This window comes from Canis lupus, chromosome 8 (assembly GCF_011100685.1).
Source record: "Canis lupus familiaris isolate Mischka breed German Shepherd chromosome 8, alternate assembly UU_Cfam_GSD_1.0, whole genome shotgun sequence".
In the NCBI taxonomy this organism is placed as follows: domain Eukaryota; kingdom Metazoa; phylum Chordata; class Mammalia; order Carnivora; family Canidae; genus Canis; species Canis lupus.
In genome coordinates, this window is record NC_049229.1 from 64,331,695 (window position 1) to 64,345,306 (window position 13,612).

General features: G+C 38.3%; 1 protein-coding gene across 6 annotated transcripts in view; it reads right to left on the reverse strand.

The window, feature by feature from the left end:
* Nucleotides 1-13,612, reverse strand: part of DICER1 (dicer 1, ribonuclease III) — a 72,628-nt gene that overhangs the window by 36,171 nt on the left and 22,845 nt on the right. For 2 of the 6 annotated variants that reach the window (XM_038545642.1, XM_038545643.1), the window contains 8 exons: nt 13,368-13,468; nt 9,569-9,756; nt 8,755-8,917; nt 7,640-7,770; nt 6,517-6,651; nt 5,910-6,070; nt 3,692-3,860; nt 1,802-2,274 (listed from right to left, as the gene is read on the reverse strand). In XM_038545642.1, the coding sequence (XP_038401570.1) occupies nt 1,802-2,274; nt 3,692-3,860; nt 5,910-6,070; nt 6,517-6,651; nt 7,640-7,770; nt 8,755-8,917; nt 9,569-9,712 (1,376 nt within the window). In that variant the 5' untranslated portion in view covers nt 9,713-9,756; nt 13,368-13,468. Of the gene's footprint in view, nt 1-1,801; nt 2,275-3,691; nt 3,861-5,909; nt 6,071-6,516; nt 6,652-7,639; nt 7,771-8,754; nt 8,918-9,568; nt 9,757-12,599; nt 12,674-13,367; nt 13,469-13,612 lie in introns of those variants that run through there. The other 4 variants (XM_038545644.1, XM_038545645.1, XM_038545647.1 and 1 more) reach the window with 4 other exon arrangements.

Genomic DNA, 13,612 nt, shown 5'->3' on the forward strand with positions numbered 1-13,612 from the left:
CTCAAACGGCTCTTGATTCATCATCCGACAATAAATTCCAGCCCCATGTTATGAAAGTTGATCACAATTAATCTGGTCCTCAAAGTCAATAGGAAGTAACTGATTTTTGATAAACCTTCTCAGGCTAATATTCCCACAATGAAAACTGGCACATCTCTACATTTAAGAGCATGTGTAGAGAAGAGGGAAAGAAAAGAAAATATGCCATTTCTTCTTGCTAAGCCCTATAAAATGTATTTAATTCTTAAACCATCCTGTATGGGGGCAAGGAGCATGTCTCTAATGAGGCTTGGAACTGTGCTGATATTAAACTTTTCTGACTCCTGAAATGCCTTTTCTCCCATTCTAAGAAATAATTCCGACGGTCCCTGGTCTCTCTCTGGTCTGTCATGCTCTCCCTGGTCTGTCTCCTGGTCGACTTTCTACTGGAAAGCACAGGTTTTTAGAGTTCTCTGATGCCCAGGGGCATTATGATTGCAGAAGGAACTTGGAAACTCAAAAGTAGGATATCAGGATTCTAGAACTGTCTCTGCCACTGCCTAGTAATTTAACTCAGAGCAAATCACTTTTACTCCTGAGGCCCTTTCTCTTTTTTTGTAAAAATAAGTGCGCTGGATTAGTCAATGAGTCCCTTTCCAACCTTAAACTCCTGATTCCAGTGTAATTCACTACCTAAAGTTATTCTACCTTGTATTCATCATACGGATCAGGCCCAATGACTATGAAAATTACCAGACTAAAAACCACCAGATGACAACCCCAGAGTCCAATTTCTTATTACTCCAGTAAGTTTTCAAAGCCCCCAAAACAGTCAGAAGCAGTTTAGAAAAAGGAACAAAAAAATCCCAAATTACCACAGGAAACAAAGCTGAATTTCTCCTCAGAGATCACTACTTGCATAACTGGCTCTTATAGATCAACTCTGGCCAATTAATGGATCCCACAGAGAAACAGATCTATTATCTGAAGAACCATCGTGAGGACCCTTTCTGGCCCTGCTGTAGACACACTACAGCATCTGTACACACACCAGAAGAACCGTACATTACCTATTTGACACAAATTTGGAGTACAGCTCCTTGGCCGGGTCTATGTTCAGGAACATGGAGTTGGGAATTCATAGCCTAATTTAGATGCACTGCCCTCTTTTGCCAATATTCTCTGAATTCTTCTTTAACATTTATTTTCTTCTGATTCAGAAAATTTTAATATATAGCCTACAAACCAATCCAAATTGCAAATCCAATTGTTCTGAACTTTTTCCACTTCAAATTGGCAAATTTGAATCAATATTGGTTAAGATAAAAAAAAAAAAAAAAGCTAACAACAACAAAAAAGACAGCCACAATAATTCCCAGGTAACATTTATCCTAAGATTACCTGAAGGAGAAAGGTTGGTGTGAAATGATCAACACAACACCTAACACACAGTCACAGATGAACAATATCTGAATCGAATCTAACAAAACAAAACAAAACAAACAAAAAAAAAAGCTTTCCTTTAATGTAACTTCATCTTTCTACACTTACTATTTTAAATGGATTAAAATAGATTAGCATCCTTTGAGAAAAAAACAACCCAGGTCCTGTCAAATCCAGCCTTCAGGAAAGCTATGGAAATACACAAATGTCCACCCTGTGATTCTAGCAGAGCATTACACGTAAATTACGGGGGCCCACACAGAGGACACTTCCCCAAGCCTCTGCCAGGCTCACAGCTATGACAGCTCAGCACTCCACGAAGCACAGGGCTGCCCTGCTCTATCACAGAAAAGCAGGTTAGTTGATCTTAGAGACTTACCTGTTTAAGACAACAGCCGTGTATCTTCTTTCCACAAAAATGATTCCACATAAAATATTGGTAAATGGAGAAGGAAAGTTGGTCTCTGGCTTCTCTTTTTCTTCAATTTCTTCATCCTCATCATCATCCTCAGAATCACTCCAAGACACATAATTATCCTGATTCCTATTATTATACCACTCGACACTTTCAAACTGCTGTCGCTCGTACGGTTTATATTTGCGTAGGATTTCAAGCAGTTTTATTACTTTAGGAGTTACAAATTTCAGGTCAAGTGAGGCAGGAGAGAAGTGCTCTTCACATAGTGCATGTATTTTCCTTAGGAAGGTGTCTGTAAACAATAGAAATTTCCTGTGCAGCTCTTCCTGTTCATGTTTGATATACTTTTGCAGTTCTCTTACCATCATCCCAGCTACTTTATCTGCACACCAGGGGCCCAGGACTACCAATACCGCACGACAGTCTGACAGTATCTACAAAAAAAATGTAAAGAGCCAAATGCCAAACAGTAATCATGTAGCATTTTCATATGAGGTTTAACTGGGATTTAAGTGGTCTTCAGCCTGCCCCTTCAAAATAAATTCTCCTCACTAATATAAACACTGAGGTCAATTCCTCAAGGTTGGGGGAATGGCTCACCCACTGGCCTTTTCAGTCTCTACTTTCTCATATGAGAGAGTGTATATAAATATATCTAGATATATCTATATATATCTAGAACCATTCTTTTGTTGTCCCAGAAAATAATAATAGAAAATAAAAGACAATGGTATAATGTTAATAAAATTTAATTTCGGGTCTGTCATTAGTTATAAGTAGAACAGAGTCATTTACTTCCAGGTAAATATGCAAGGAATTATGTAGCAGAGTAATTTTATTTTAGATATCAAAGAAGAGCAAGACAATTTTCTTTGCACTTTACACCCAGAGTGCCACATCTTACAACTCTAGCTCAGAGCAGAATGTAAATCCATAAAGGGGCTATAGGAATTGTCAGTTCCACAGGCAAGTATAAGAACACAAACTTTATGAGAAACCAAAGATGGAAGAGTCTAGGCATTGCTGCTCCAGAACAGATGAGCAGGAGAGAAACTGAGTCTCAGATTCAACAGCATTATTCACAAATGATTGCAAAGTCCCAGGACGGTGGTTCTCAAATTTTAATGCATTGAGATAACTGGAGTACTTGTCAAACCTCGGACAGCTGGAGCCCTCTACCGGGGCTTGAGCAGGTGAAGGATGGGACCCCTGGTCTGCTTTTCTAACAAGTTCCAGGGGGAATGCTTACACAGCTGAACTAGAGTCCACGCTTGGAGGACCAAAGATCTAAGGGATCTCCTCCCAAAGCTGCGCCACTCAGGAATGATGGGCTCATAATCAGTTATATACAAGGTAACAAGAGAATCCCTTCAGTCCAAGGATTCAAGCAGGGACTAACTCACAAAATGAACCCAACCCATCTTCAATCACGGATGTCTATACTTAATCATTGGATGGGTTACCATAAACTCAACCCAGTATGATCTGTCCAATGAAAACTGTCCAAAGAGATTAAGAAGATAAGACCTTAAAGTAAAACATACAATAGCCCCATTAGAAACATGTTTTCAGGGCAACCCGGGTGGCTCAGCGGCTTACCGCTGCCTTCAGCCCAGGGCATGATCCTGGAGACCAGGGATCGAGTCCCACGTCAGACTAACTGCGGTGGAGCCTACTTCTCACTCTACCTGTGTCTCTGCCTACCCCTCTCTCTCTGTGCCTCTCATGAATAAATAAATAAAATCTTAAAAAAAAAATTAAAACCTTTAAAAAAAATAGGTTTTCATTTCAATATTAAGAATAAACAGCTGCCTTTTATTATGCTTTCTCTACTGACTTGTACATGCTTACCTGTTTAGAAATTAGAGTAGAATCTCTTTCTTTCGAATGCACAGATATGTTACAGTCGTTGATAAAGTTAAGTGCTTCCTCTAGCTCCACCAGCAGTCTGCCATAGAGGCCACTTCTGTCCGTGAATGGCCCACAGTCCACCACAATCTCACAGGGTTGAGAAGTGTATCTTTAACAGGAAACAGAAGTTGTCACTGCCACCAGAAACTCCCTACAGCACTGCGATCCATTATTACGTGTCTGCACCTGGGATCTCAGGCAGGCAGTGGTCTTCCTAACGGGCACTCACTTTTATCCATGCTATGCTTGCTCGGCAGGGCTCAAGGAAAGACTGCTTAATGACATTCAAAGAACTTTTTGAGTCTTGTCATTACCTTATTACCTCAGGGTTTTTGGTTTCAGTTTTTAGGTTTCAACTTTCAACTTTTGCCTCCTTGGGCATCAAGTTATTCAAACTCAATAACAATTATAACAATTACTTCTAAGAAGCAGAAATAGGGATGGGAGGGCAGATCCTAGAGGGAAAGTGTTACCATTAAATCTATCTGCTTCCATACTATTGAAATTTTTAGTATTTGCAAATGTCAGTTTTATTTTAATGTGTTTTTAACATATCCTTGTAAGGAAAGCTCACCTAACTGTCAAACAATTACGGTGTCATTCTTGGATCTCTTACGTCTTTCATGAAATCTGACAACCAGAACAGCACATAATATTCTAAAAGCACTAACAGTGATTAAGGAGAAGAAATATACTAAAGACATATTTAAATACTACAGTTCCATTATTTTTTTTTTTAGTTCCATTATTCTCAATCAGAATTTATACTTAACCAGAGTCAAGCTTAGAGAACTAGGAAGAGCCAGATTCAATAGCTCACTTATCAGTTTTACTTAAATGTTCTAATACCTATACTTCTGAAAATTCCAGGTAGTACAGGCCTACCAATCTAATTGGGGGCAGATAAAAGCGTAAGTACAGCCTTTTACTTCTACCTCAGATCATTTAGGCTCAAGAAAGTCAAAAACAGCATGTTGGGAAGGTCCTGAGATTTGTACTTCATATAGCCATTTGAATCCTTAAGTTCCATGAATATGAAACATCACAATTTAATTTCATTCTACAAAGAGAACTTTCCTTGAGTTCCTATTAAATGGCAGGCACACTGCAAGATGTTTTCCATGTATCACTGTGACTGATGAACAAAGAATCCCCTGAAACCACGTCAATGCCATTTTGCAGGTTCCAGGGCAGTAAACGACTCACCTGAAGTTACACAGCCTTCAGTTAGTGGAACCAATATTTCAAAACCCATCTGACTGGACTCCATAACCTGAGAAATCAGCTTCCTAAGTTGTTGTAACTGTTCCAAGAACCACCACTTGATAACCATTAGCCCTTCTAAAGACTGTATCTAATAAAGACATAAGGATACTTTAATATGAATTGAATCATATTTACTTAAAAACCTAATTTAGGGCACCCAGTGGCTCAGTGGTTGAGCATCTGCCTTTGGCTCAGGTTGTGATCCCGGGGTCCTGGGATGGAGTCCCACATCGGGCTCCCTGCAGGGTGTCTGCTTCTCCCTCTGTCTGTGTCTCTGCCTCTCTCTCCGTGTCTCTCATGAACAAATAAATACAATCTTTAAAAAAAAAAAAAAAACAAACACCTAATTTTATTTAGGCTCCCTTCCACCAACTCAAATCAGAAAGTATGTATGTGTGCACCTTTTACTTAAATTCAAAACAGCCACCTTCTCAAAAAGAGACAAACAGGGAATCAGACACACACACCCATTTTCAGAACTATAGGGTGTTTCCAACCATTTTAAGACATACTGTAAAATACTAAATTCTGTCAATAAGTTAGTGTTCTAAGTATCACATGGGACACAAAGGGCAGAACAACCAAGCACACACAGTGACAGGAAAGAACACAAATTTCCTGTCCGAGTTCCTGGTGCTCATCAACATCAGCAAACAGGAGGGGCTCGCGCTTATGCAATCTTGTCTCCGAATGAAGAAAACCTCCATTCGCTCTCTGTGGAAACAAGGTTAGATCCTTGCCCTCGAGGGTAAGTGTCCCGACAGTTCTCTGACTGGCTCATTCCTTGCAACAGCCATCCGCTCTCTTGAATGGCTACTCTCCTATGGAAGATACCAAAGGCTGCAACTCAGGGGCACTGGCTACACAGAAGCCGCCGAGCCCAGGCACATACCTGTCCAATACCACCAGGTCAGTTGCAGTTTCAGCATTACTCTTCAGAATTTTCTCCAGTTTCTGAATCTTTTCTTCCAATTCCTCGGGATCGCATTTCCCATTTAAAATGGAAGCAGTGAGTCCCAAAATACGAGGACACGATGGACAATTTTCACAGAGCTAACACAATAAAAGAGATTGACAATAAGGAATCATTCTGTGAGGCCGGAACACGAGAGATACCACCATGCTAACACATGTCATGAAGATGGACGGGTACTATAAATAAGACTTATGGCATTACTGTAGCTTGTGTAAAAGATCTGTTTATCAAAAGGCACATTTAAATATGCTAGGAGAGATCATATCATTAATTATAGATTATGTACTTCATTTATTTGTATCATATTTAAAATTTTATTCTAGATTTCAATTTACTATGTAGGTTATTTACTATAGTTCATTATCACAGATTTAAGTGAAAATTAATTTAATATTCATTAATTCATACATAGAACCAAGTTCCCAAAATTGGTAACTAATGGTGCTGCTCTTGATACATAAAAACACTGCTTATTCTCAGTAATTTGACCTGAATTAAAAATGATAAAAATCTAAACATTTACCTTCATAATTTCTCGGTAGGGGTGGTCTAGGATTGCAAGATGACACTCATCAAACACCAAAAGGTTAATGTCTGACAGAGATAAGTAACCATTTTTCAAAACATTCAAGGCGACATAGCAAGTCATAACGAGAACCTAAAAGGAAAACTGGCATCAGTATACAAATATGCCTTTTACCTGCCTGGATATACTTACATCAAATCACATTATGGGACCATTATATTGTGGGTGAGAATTAAGAAATTCATTAGTCAGAATTACAGCAAAAATTCTAAATGTATGGAAGCTTCTATTTTGGAACCAAGAAGCAGAATTAGGAAAATATGGAAACAGAATATGAGAAAAATAATCCTTGATAATAGAGACCATGTCTTTCTGATAAATCTACTAAATTGACTTCAGGTTTTCAGGTTCCTATGGCCATATTTTGATTGATGAGACCTATCATTTTAATCAACTTACAAAACAATTCACACCGAGTTTTCCTCTTTTTTTCTCATTAAACTGACAAGGTTTTCTGGAAGAAGGCATAAACTCAATGTTCTTTTTATAGCATCATCACTCATCACTGTGTGGACATGTAAGTGCTTTACTGACAAGGACTCAACCCTGTGGGTGAGACACAGTCGTCACTGTGGACTGCTCCAAGTTTGTGAGGAAGCAACTCTTAACCACTTCAGACCCACCGACACCAAAGAAGCCCCTCAACCCATGCTGGGTCTGCAAAAGCAGGCCAGTTAGAGGAATTCTCTCAAAGACCCAGGGATCTCAACCAAGAAATGTCTCTAGTTTCAAGACCTTCAACTCAAGCATAAATTTTCGAAAAAGCAGGTTATCTACGAGTTGGAGATAGGTCATCAGAATTTGTATTTTTCAACCAAGCAAATCACAGCATAAAGCTGTTTCTCTTCTATGAAGTAAGAGCAACATACATGACTCCTTCCTTGGTTTTGGCATGAGACCTCCAGTGAGAAAGGATGTAAGGGCTAGTTTCTAGTGTAGTGAAATACAGGGAAGTAGAGTTTTCAAACCTAAGAGAGACAGCCAATGCCAGAGATGATCTCTCGAATGAAGGCAAGAACTTGTAGGGATTTAAACAGTGAAATTTCTCTACAACTCTTACCTGGTGCTTAGTAAACTCTTGGTTCCATTTCTCTTTTGTCCAAGATGCATTTACTTCTAGGTTTGAGTATTCCCCAACCTTGAGATCTGAATGAGTTCTGACAGCTGACACTTGTTGAGCAACCTGGTTTGCTGATTACAAACACAATACTCCATGTAAATATGACAAATCTTACCTAGTTGACTCTCTGGACTACTAATGAGTAAGACAGCTAAGGAAATCCTTATTACTATACATTATACCTAACCCCCAATTTCTTAGATAGCCAATTTCAAATCCTATTTCCAAGGTTATCCACCAGAATGCATTTACTACACTGAAGACCCTACAGTCATTTACTTCAGAGAAACCTATACCACCTTTCTTCTTTACAGTTGATTTTCCCCAACTGAAGAATATAACCTCTAAGCTAGAATGTTAACTACTCCAGATCCACCCCGCCTGTTTTCTGCAGTGAAATCAGATCATTTCACTATGAAATAAGACAGTTTCATATATATTTCAAGTACAGGAGAACATGTACATATCACACACTGCAACAATCTAAAACAAACTAGAGAGCAATGGCAGGATTATTTTAGTGCCCTGGCTGTTTAGGTTCACATTTTATACTTTTTAATATATAATCCCAAACACATAAAAACTAGTATTGTAAACTCTTAGTGAATATCTAACTTTTAAAAAGCATCTAACTTCCCTTCTGTAACTGGCATAGCAAAATCATATATCATAAAATTACTGATCTCATAATCTTTTTGACACAACTTTGCAAAGTTAAAACATCAAAAACAAAAAAACTGTCACAATCTAGATTAGATTATATTTGGAAAAGTCAATCAAGCAAAAAATGCCGAATCAGAATTAAATGCAATTCCATTTAAGGAAAAAGCTGAAGTTTAACACCTGTGAAATAAAATGGCTGACTCTTAAAAAAGGCATACTATTAAGAAATAAGACAAAATGATATTCCTTCTACCAGCATTTCAACAAATACATTATTTCTCAAACTCTCTATGCTTTCAATAATCTAACTTAATACAGAGAGAAAACGTGCTTAACCATAAAATCTAATCCAATTTCCTCCAGGCAATTTCATAAAATAATTTTTTTATTACCAGAGTTGACCAAGAACACCGTCCTTTTTCCATTTCTGTTGAAGTCTCCCCTGATCTGATAGGACAGCTCTTTAGTGAGTAGTACTGCAATAAACGTCTTCCCTGAGCCAGTGTTTAAACAGACTATGGTATTATGATCCAGAGCTGCTTCAAGCAGTTCAACCTAGAAATACAGTGGAAAAAAGATTACACACTTCTTATCAAAGTACAAAGTTCGGGAAATAGGATTTTATTTCAATTCAGGAAATTTTACTGATTTCTAAAATGTCCCTGTGATAAATTTGCCAAAAAAAAAAAAAAAAAAAAAACAGACTTTATCTTCACATAAAAATAATCATCACAGGTGTTGAAATGCCTGTTATTTTATAGCTGTGTTTGTAATTATGCGTGGAATGACATTTACAATTTCTTTACGAATTATTTTTGCAGGGGAAAGGAAACTTCTCAAAAATAATATGAATGACTGAGCCTAGAAGTAACCATGGTCCTGCCAGTTCATGGTTGTTCAAATCAATTTCAATTCCTACCCAGCTCATGAGGATAGACACACCCAAGTGGATATTAAGGAGCAGTGAGGTTTTTTCAGAGGGGAAAAAACAAGAAGGAACTTCACAAATAAAACTATCAAATCAATTACCCGGCAGATGTTAGAAAAGAAAAGGACTATTAAGAACAAAAGTATTTGGAATGAGAAAATTAATCAGAAGAGGAGAGCTTAAAAAGGTAAAATGGGTTTTATATAAGTCGTGTCAACTATATGCTAATTTATTCCATTTTAGTGAAAATGCTCCCGTATTAGTGTTCTCATTAGTACCTGATATTTTCTTGGCGTATAAATGTTATCATGAATTGCTTCTTGTTGCCATGGCAGTCCAAAGAAAGGACCCATTGGTGAGGAGGCAGGGGTCATGAGCTGCAGGCCTGCCATGCTGAGGGGCTGCAAAGCAGGGCTTTTCATTCATCCAGTGCTTCTTTCATTGCATTTTGCTCTAGCACAGCTTACTACAAAAGGGAAAAAGAATACCATTACACCACCATGCAGGGTTAAGAACAAAAGAAAGCACAGAAACAAGAGAAACATCAGAATATCATTCCTATGGACCCTTTCAAACTTTTCCTATAATTGTTTTAGCTTTTCCTTGATCTAAGAGGATCATTTTAAAAAGTCAAGTGTTCTACACTCTCCAACCCAGCAATTCTACACCTAGAAACTTATCTGAAAGAATGAGGTGACTACAAATATGTACTGCTGCATTACTCAAAAGCAAGAAATACCTTTCAAAAATATTAATAAAAATATGAGCCACATAAATTATAGTATAGTTATATAAAGAATACTTTGAACCATGAAGAAAACCCATATCTATATTTAGTGATATAAAACTATGCTTTTTCTCATATATCTTTAAAAGAAAACATGACTATGATGCCTTTTTAAATATATATATACAAAATATGTAGATATATACATAAATATATTTCAAACATCCTTTGTCAATTCTATGATGCCATTATTGATAAACTTATGAGATAATGTATGGAAGGTGCTTAGCACCGTGCCTGAATATAAGATTCAAATGCCTGCCAACATTTTGTGGTTTTATCAACAGACCATAAACACATGAGGTCTTTTTCTCAATTGACAACCAATCACAAATGCATGGCTGACCAACTATTTAAATATGTATCTTTAAAATTACACACATCCTAGATAAATTAAGACAGTGTACCATTCTGTGAGTTTTTTCATGATATGTAAGCACTCTTTTGTGTCTCATGTATACTTTCCCAAAGATTAATCTGATTCTGTAAAAGGACAGAGCAAACTTGAGTCTTTTTAAAACTCCTAACCTGCAGATAAAGGGTTCAGGTCTCAAATCTCAACACGAAAACCGAATTTCTGACTGCCAGCAGAATTTACTTGCCCCCAAAAGAAATTTTCACCCTTGTGTTCACTGTTATCACTCTATGAAACTGGAAAGAAAGAAGCCCAGTCTTTGTTCCTTGACAAGAACCTCTGAATCTCCTGACTCGGGAAATGTACAACTCTGATACAGCACAGTAACTTAAGTGATCTCACCTAATCCAACAAGAAGTCTCAAGTGGTCTCTTTCAGACACAGGCACGATACCAAGTCCAGATTTCAGAGATTAGCCCCACTGACAACAACTCCATATCCAGCTAACAGCAGTGCGGCCCCAGGTAAGCAGTAGGGGGCATGGGCTGCAGGAGCGCAGGACTTCAACAGGGCAGGTGCCACTGGACCAGACACTACAGCCATTCTCATCATCATTCTCAGCGAAGGATTCCAGAGTCCACTCTGACAACTACCAACTCCGTTCCTCACAAGACACATGTGCTCTTTCTCTACCCAACCAAAGCTCAAACAGCCATCTTTTTATCCCACACTTGGCATTCACTTTGCTCAATTCCTCAGGCCCACTGATTGCACACCCTCAGGTTCATCACTCAAGCTTTTTATTCTATATGGATGCCCAGAACCTAAAGTGAAATCCATTTTACCTACCCTCCTAAGACCCAGGCAGGCCTCCTGGGGCCCAGGCAGATCATTCTGGAGGCACATGGCTGAAACTGCAGGCACTTCTTACCTGCCTACCGTCCTTGGGATTGCTCCTCTACATCTTCATTATTATAGGCTGCCTGCTGTCCAGAATTCTTTATGCCAAAACCTGACCTGCTCACTTTTCCTCCAAGCCACATGCTAATCCAAGACCAACCCAAAACAGGGCCAAAGGTATCAGGAAGTAAGCCTAAATCCTGGTAGCTGAAGAGAATAAAACAGGAAGAAGGCAGCAATGTAAGTCCCCAAATACCATTTCCTCTACTATTAAACACCATGTACAGCCAGGAACCTGCAGCATTCCTCCTCCTGCCACTGTCACTGGGGTCACCACTTCTTCTCATAGAGAGAACAGTGAGAATAATATTAATTACTCCAGAGTGATAGTCTTTAAAAATGAGAAAAATGCTCTATTTTTTAAAAGGGATTCTATAATCTTCAAAAATGTACAAAATACAAAGAGAAACTATAGGAATGTTCCAGATTAAAGAAGACTACAAAGACACCCAACAGCTAAATGCAGTGAGTGATCTCAGGCTGGGTCTTGTACTGCAGGACAACACCATAAAGGGCATCATAGAGCCCCTGATAAAACTGTTCAAAGTCACTGAAGCCAATAACTACACTGTGGCTATTTTAAAGAGTATCCTTATTCCTAAGAAACATACCCCAAAGTATCAAGGGGTAAAGTGCCATGAGATGTATACAACTTATTCTCAAATAAAAAGAAACTACAGACACAGAGAATGTGTGGAACCAGTAAAGCAAATGGGGCAAAGTACATATCCTTTGTCCTATTCATGTAACTTTGCTGTACGTTTGAAATTATTTCCAAATAAAGGCTTTTTAATAAAAGCAAATGAATAAAAATGACTGATTAGTCTGGGATTCCCTTGCACACAGGAGCTGTAGGTCTCACACACTTGGATAACCCAAAGTACCAAACCACACCCAGAACATGGCAAGCAAGCAGTGCAAGTGTATAGAATGAAAACAGCGTCCATGTGAATGACATAAAAACCTTTCAAAAGGGGTGCTTGGGTGGCTCAGTTGGTTAAGCATCTGCCTTTGGCTCAGGTCAGGTTCCCAGGGTCCTGGGATCCAGCCCCACATCAGGCTCTCTGCTCAACGGGGAGTCTGCTTCTCCCTCTCTCAAATAAATATACAAAATCTTTATAAAACAAAAAACCTTCCAACAGCTTCTGTCTGCCTTTCAAATTTTATGTCCTCACACACATATGTGCAGAAACACACACGTACACACCTTATTCTTCTACCAGCATGCGTGCTCCCTATAAGCAAGACGCAGGTCATTTTCTGCAGCTCTTCAATTTCCTGCTACAATGTACCATACATACATTTACATAAATATCTGATAAATTCAAGGAGAGAGTCATGAAAGTTGCACAACATACAGAACAGAATCGTCACAGTTCAAAAGATAATTTATGTTTGGGAAATCCGGACCCTCTCCATTTCTACTCCCCGTAAGAGTGGTGGAGGAGAGGACCTGCAAGGGAATGAGGACAGCAACTTGAAACCTCTCAATGAACTTCTCCATAAGGTACTAACAGCCAAGGTTATCTTCACTCATTTCATACCCAGTGGCTGGCCCCAGAAACATACTTTCTATTTAGAGAACACAAATCCAAGATGAAAAAAATTCAAAAGGTAATCCAATAATGTGAAAACCGAAAAATCTACAATTTTGCCAACTTTTACTTTCTTTGACATGTTTAAATATAATTTTTTTTCTTAACTTGGTCTTAATGAAAAGCTCTGAATCCCTGCTGGCCAGTGGAAGTCCTGTAGTCTCACAGAACTATCGTTTGGCTGCTTTCGCAGAGCCGACAGACAATTCCTTGTGACTGTTTTTCAATCACAGATTTTATATTTCTTGCCAGACAATTTACATTCATGAAATCGGCGAGGCTGTTTCATAACTTCCATATATTAGTCACTCAGAAATAATTGAGTAAAACACACAAATAAACTCTCTTCCTCTTTCTATGTAGATAAATCACAGATTTACCGTTTTAATGTTTGAGATCTCTGTGTTGCTGTTGTCTGAACTGCATTGTGACATTGTGATAGCAGTTTATTGGAAAATCACAGCATGCCCAAGCTTCTGCTCTAAAAATAAATGCAAAAATAGCCAAGTGTAAGATTCCCGTACTTAAACTGAATATAAACACATCTACAAGAAAGCCCTATTGATATGAAGAGTTAAATAAAAGCCCATTATTTTGTATTAAATTTTAAACAAAAGACATTTGG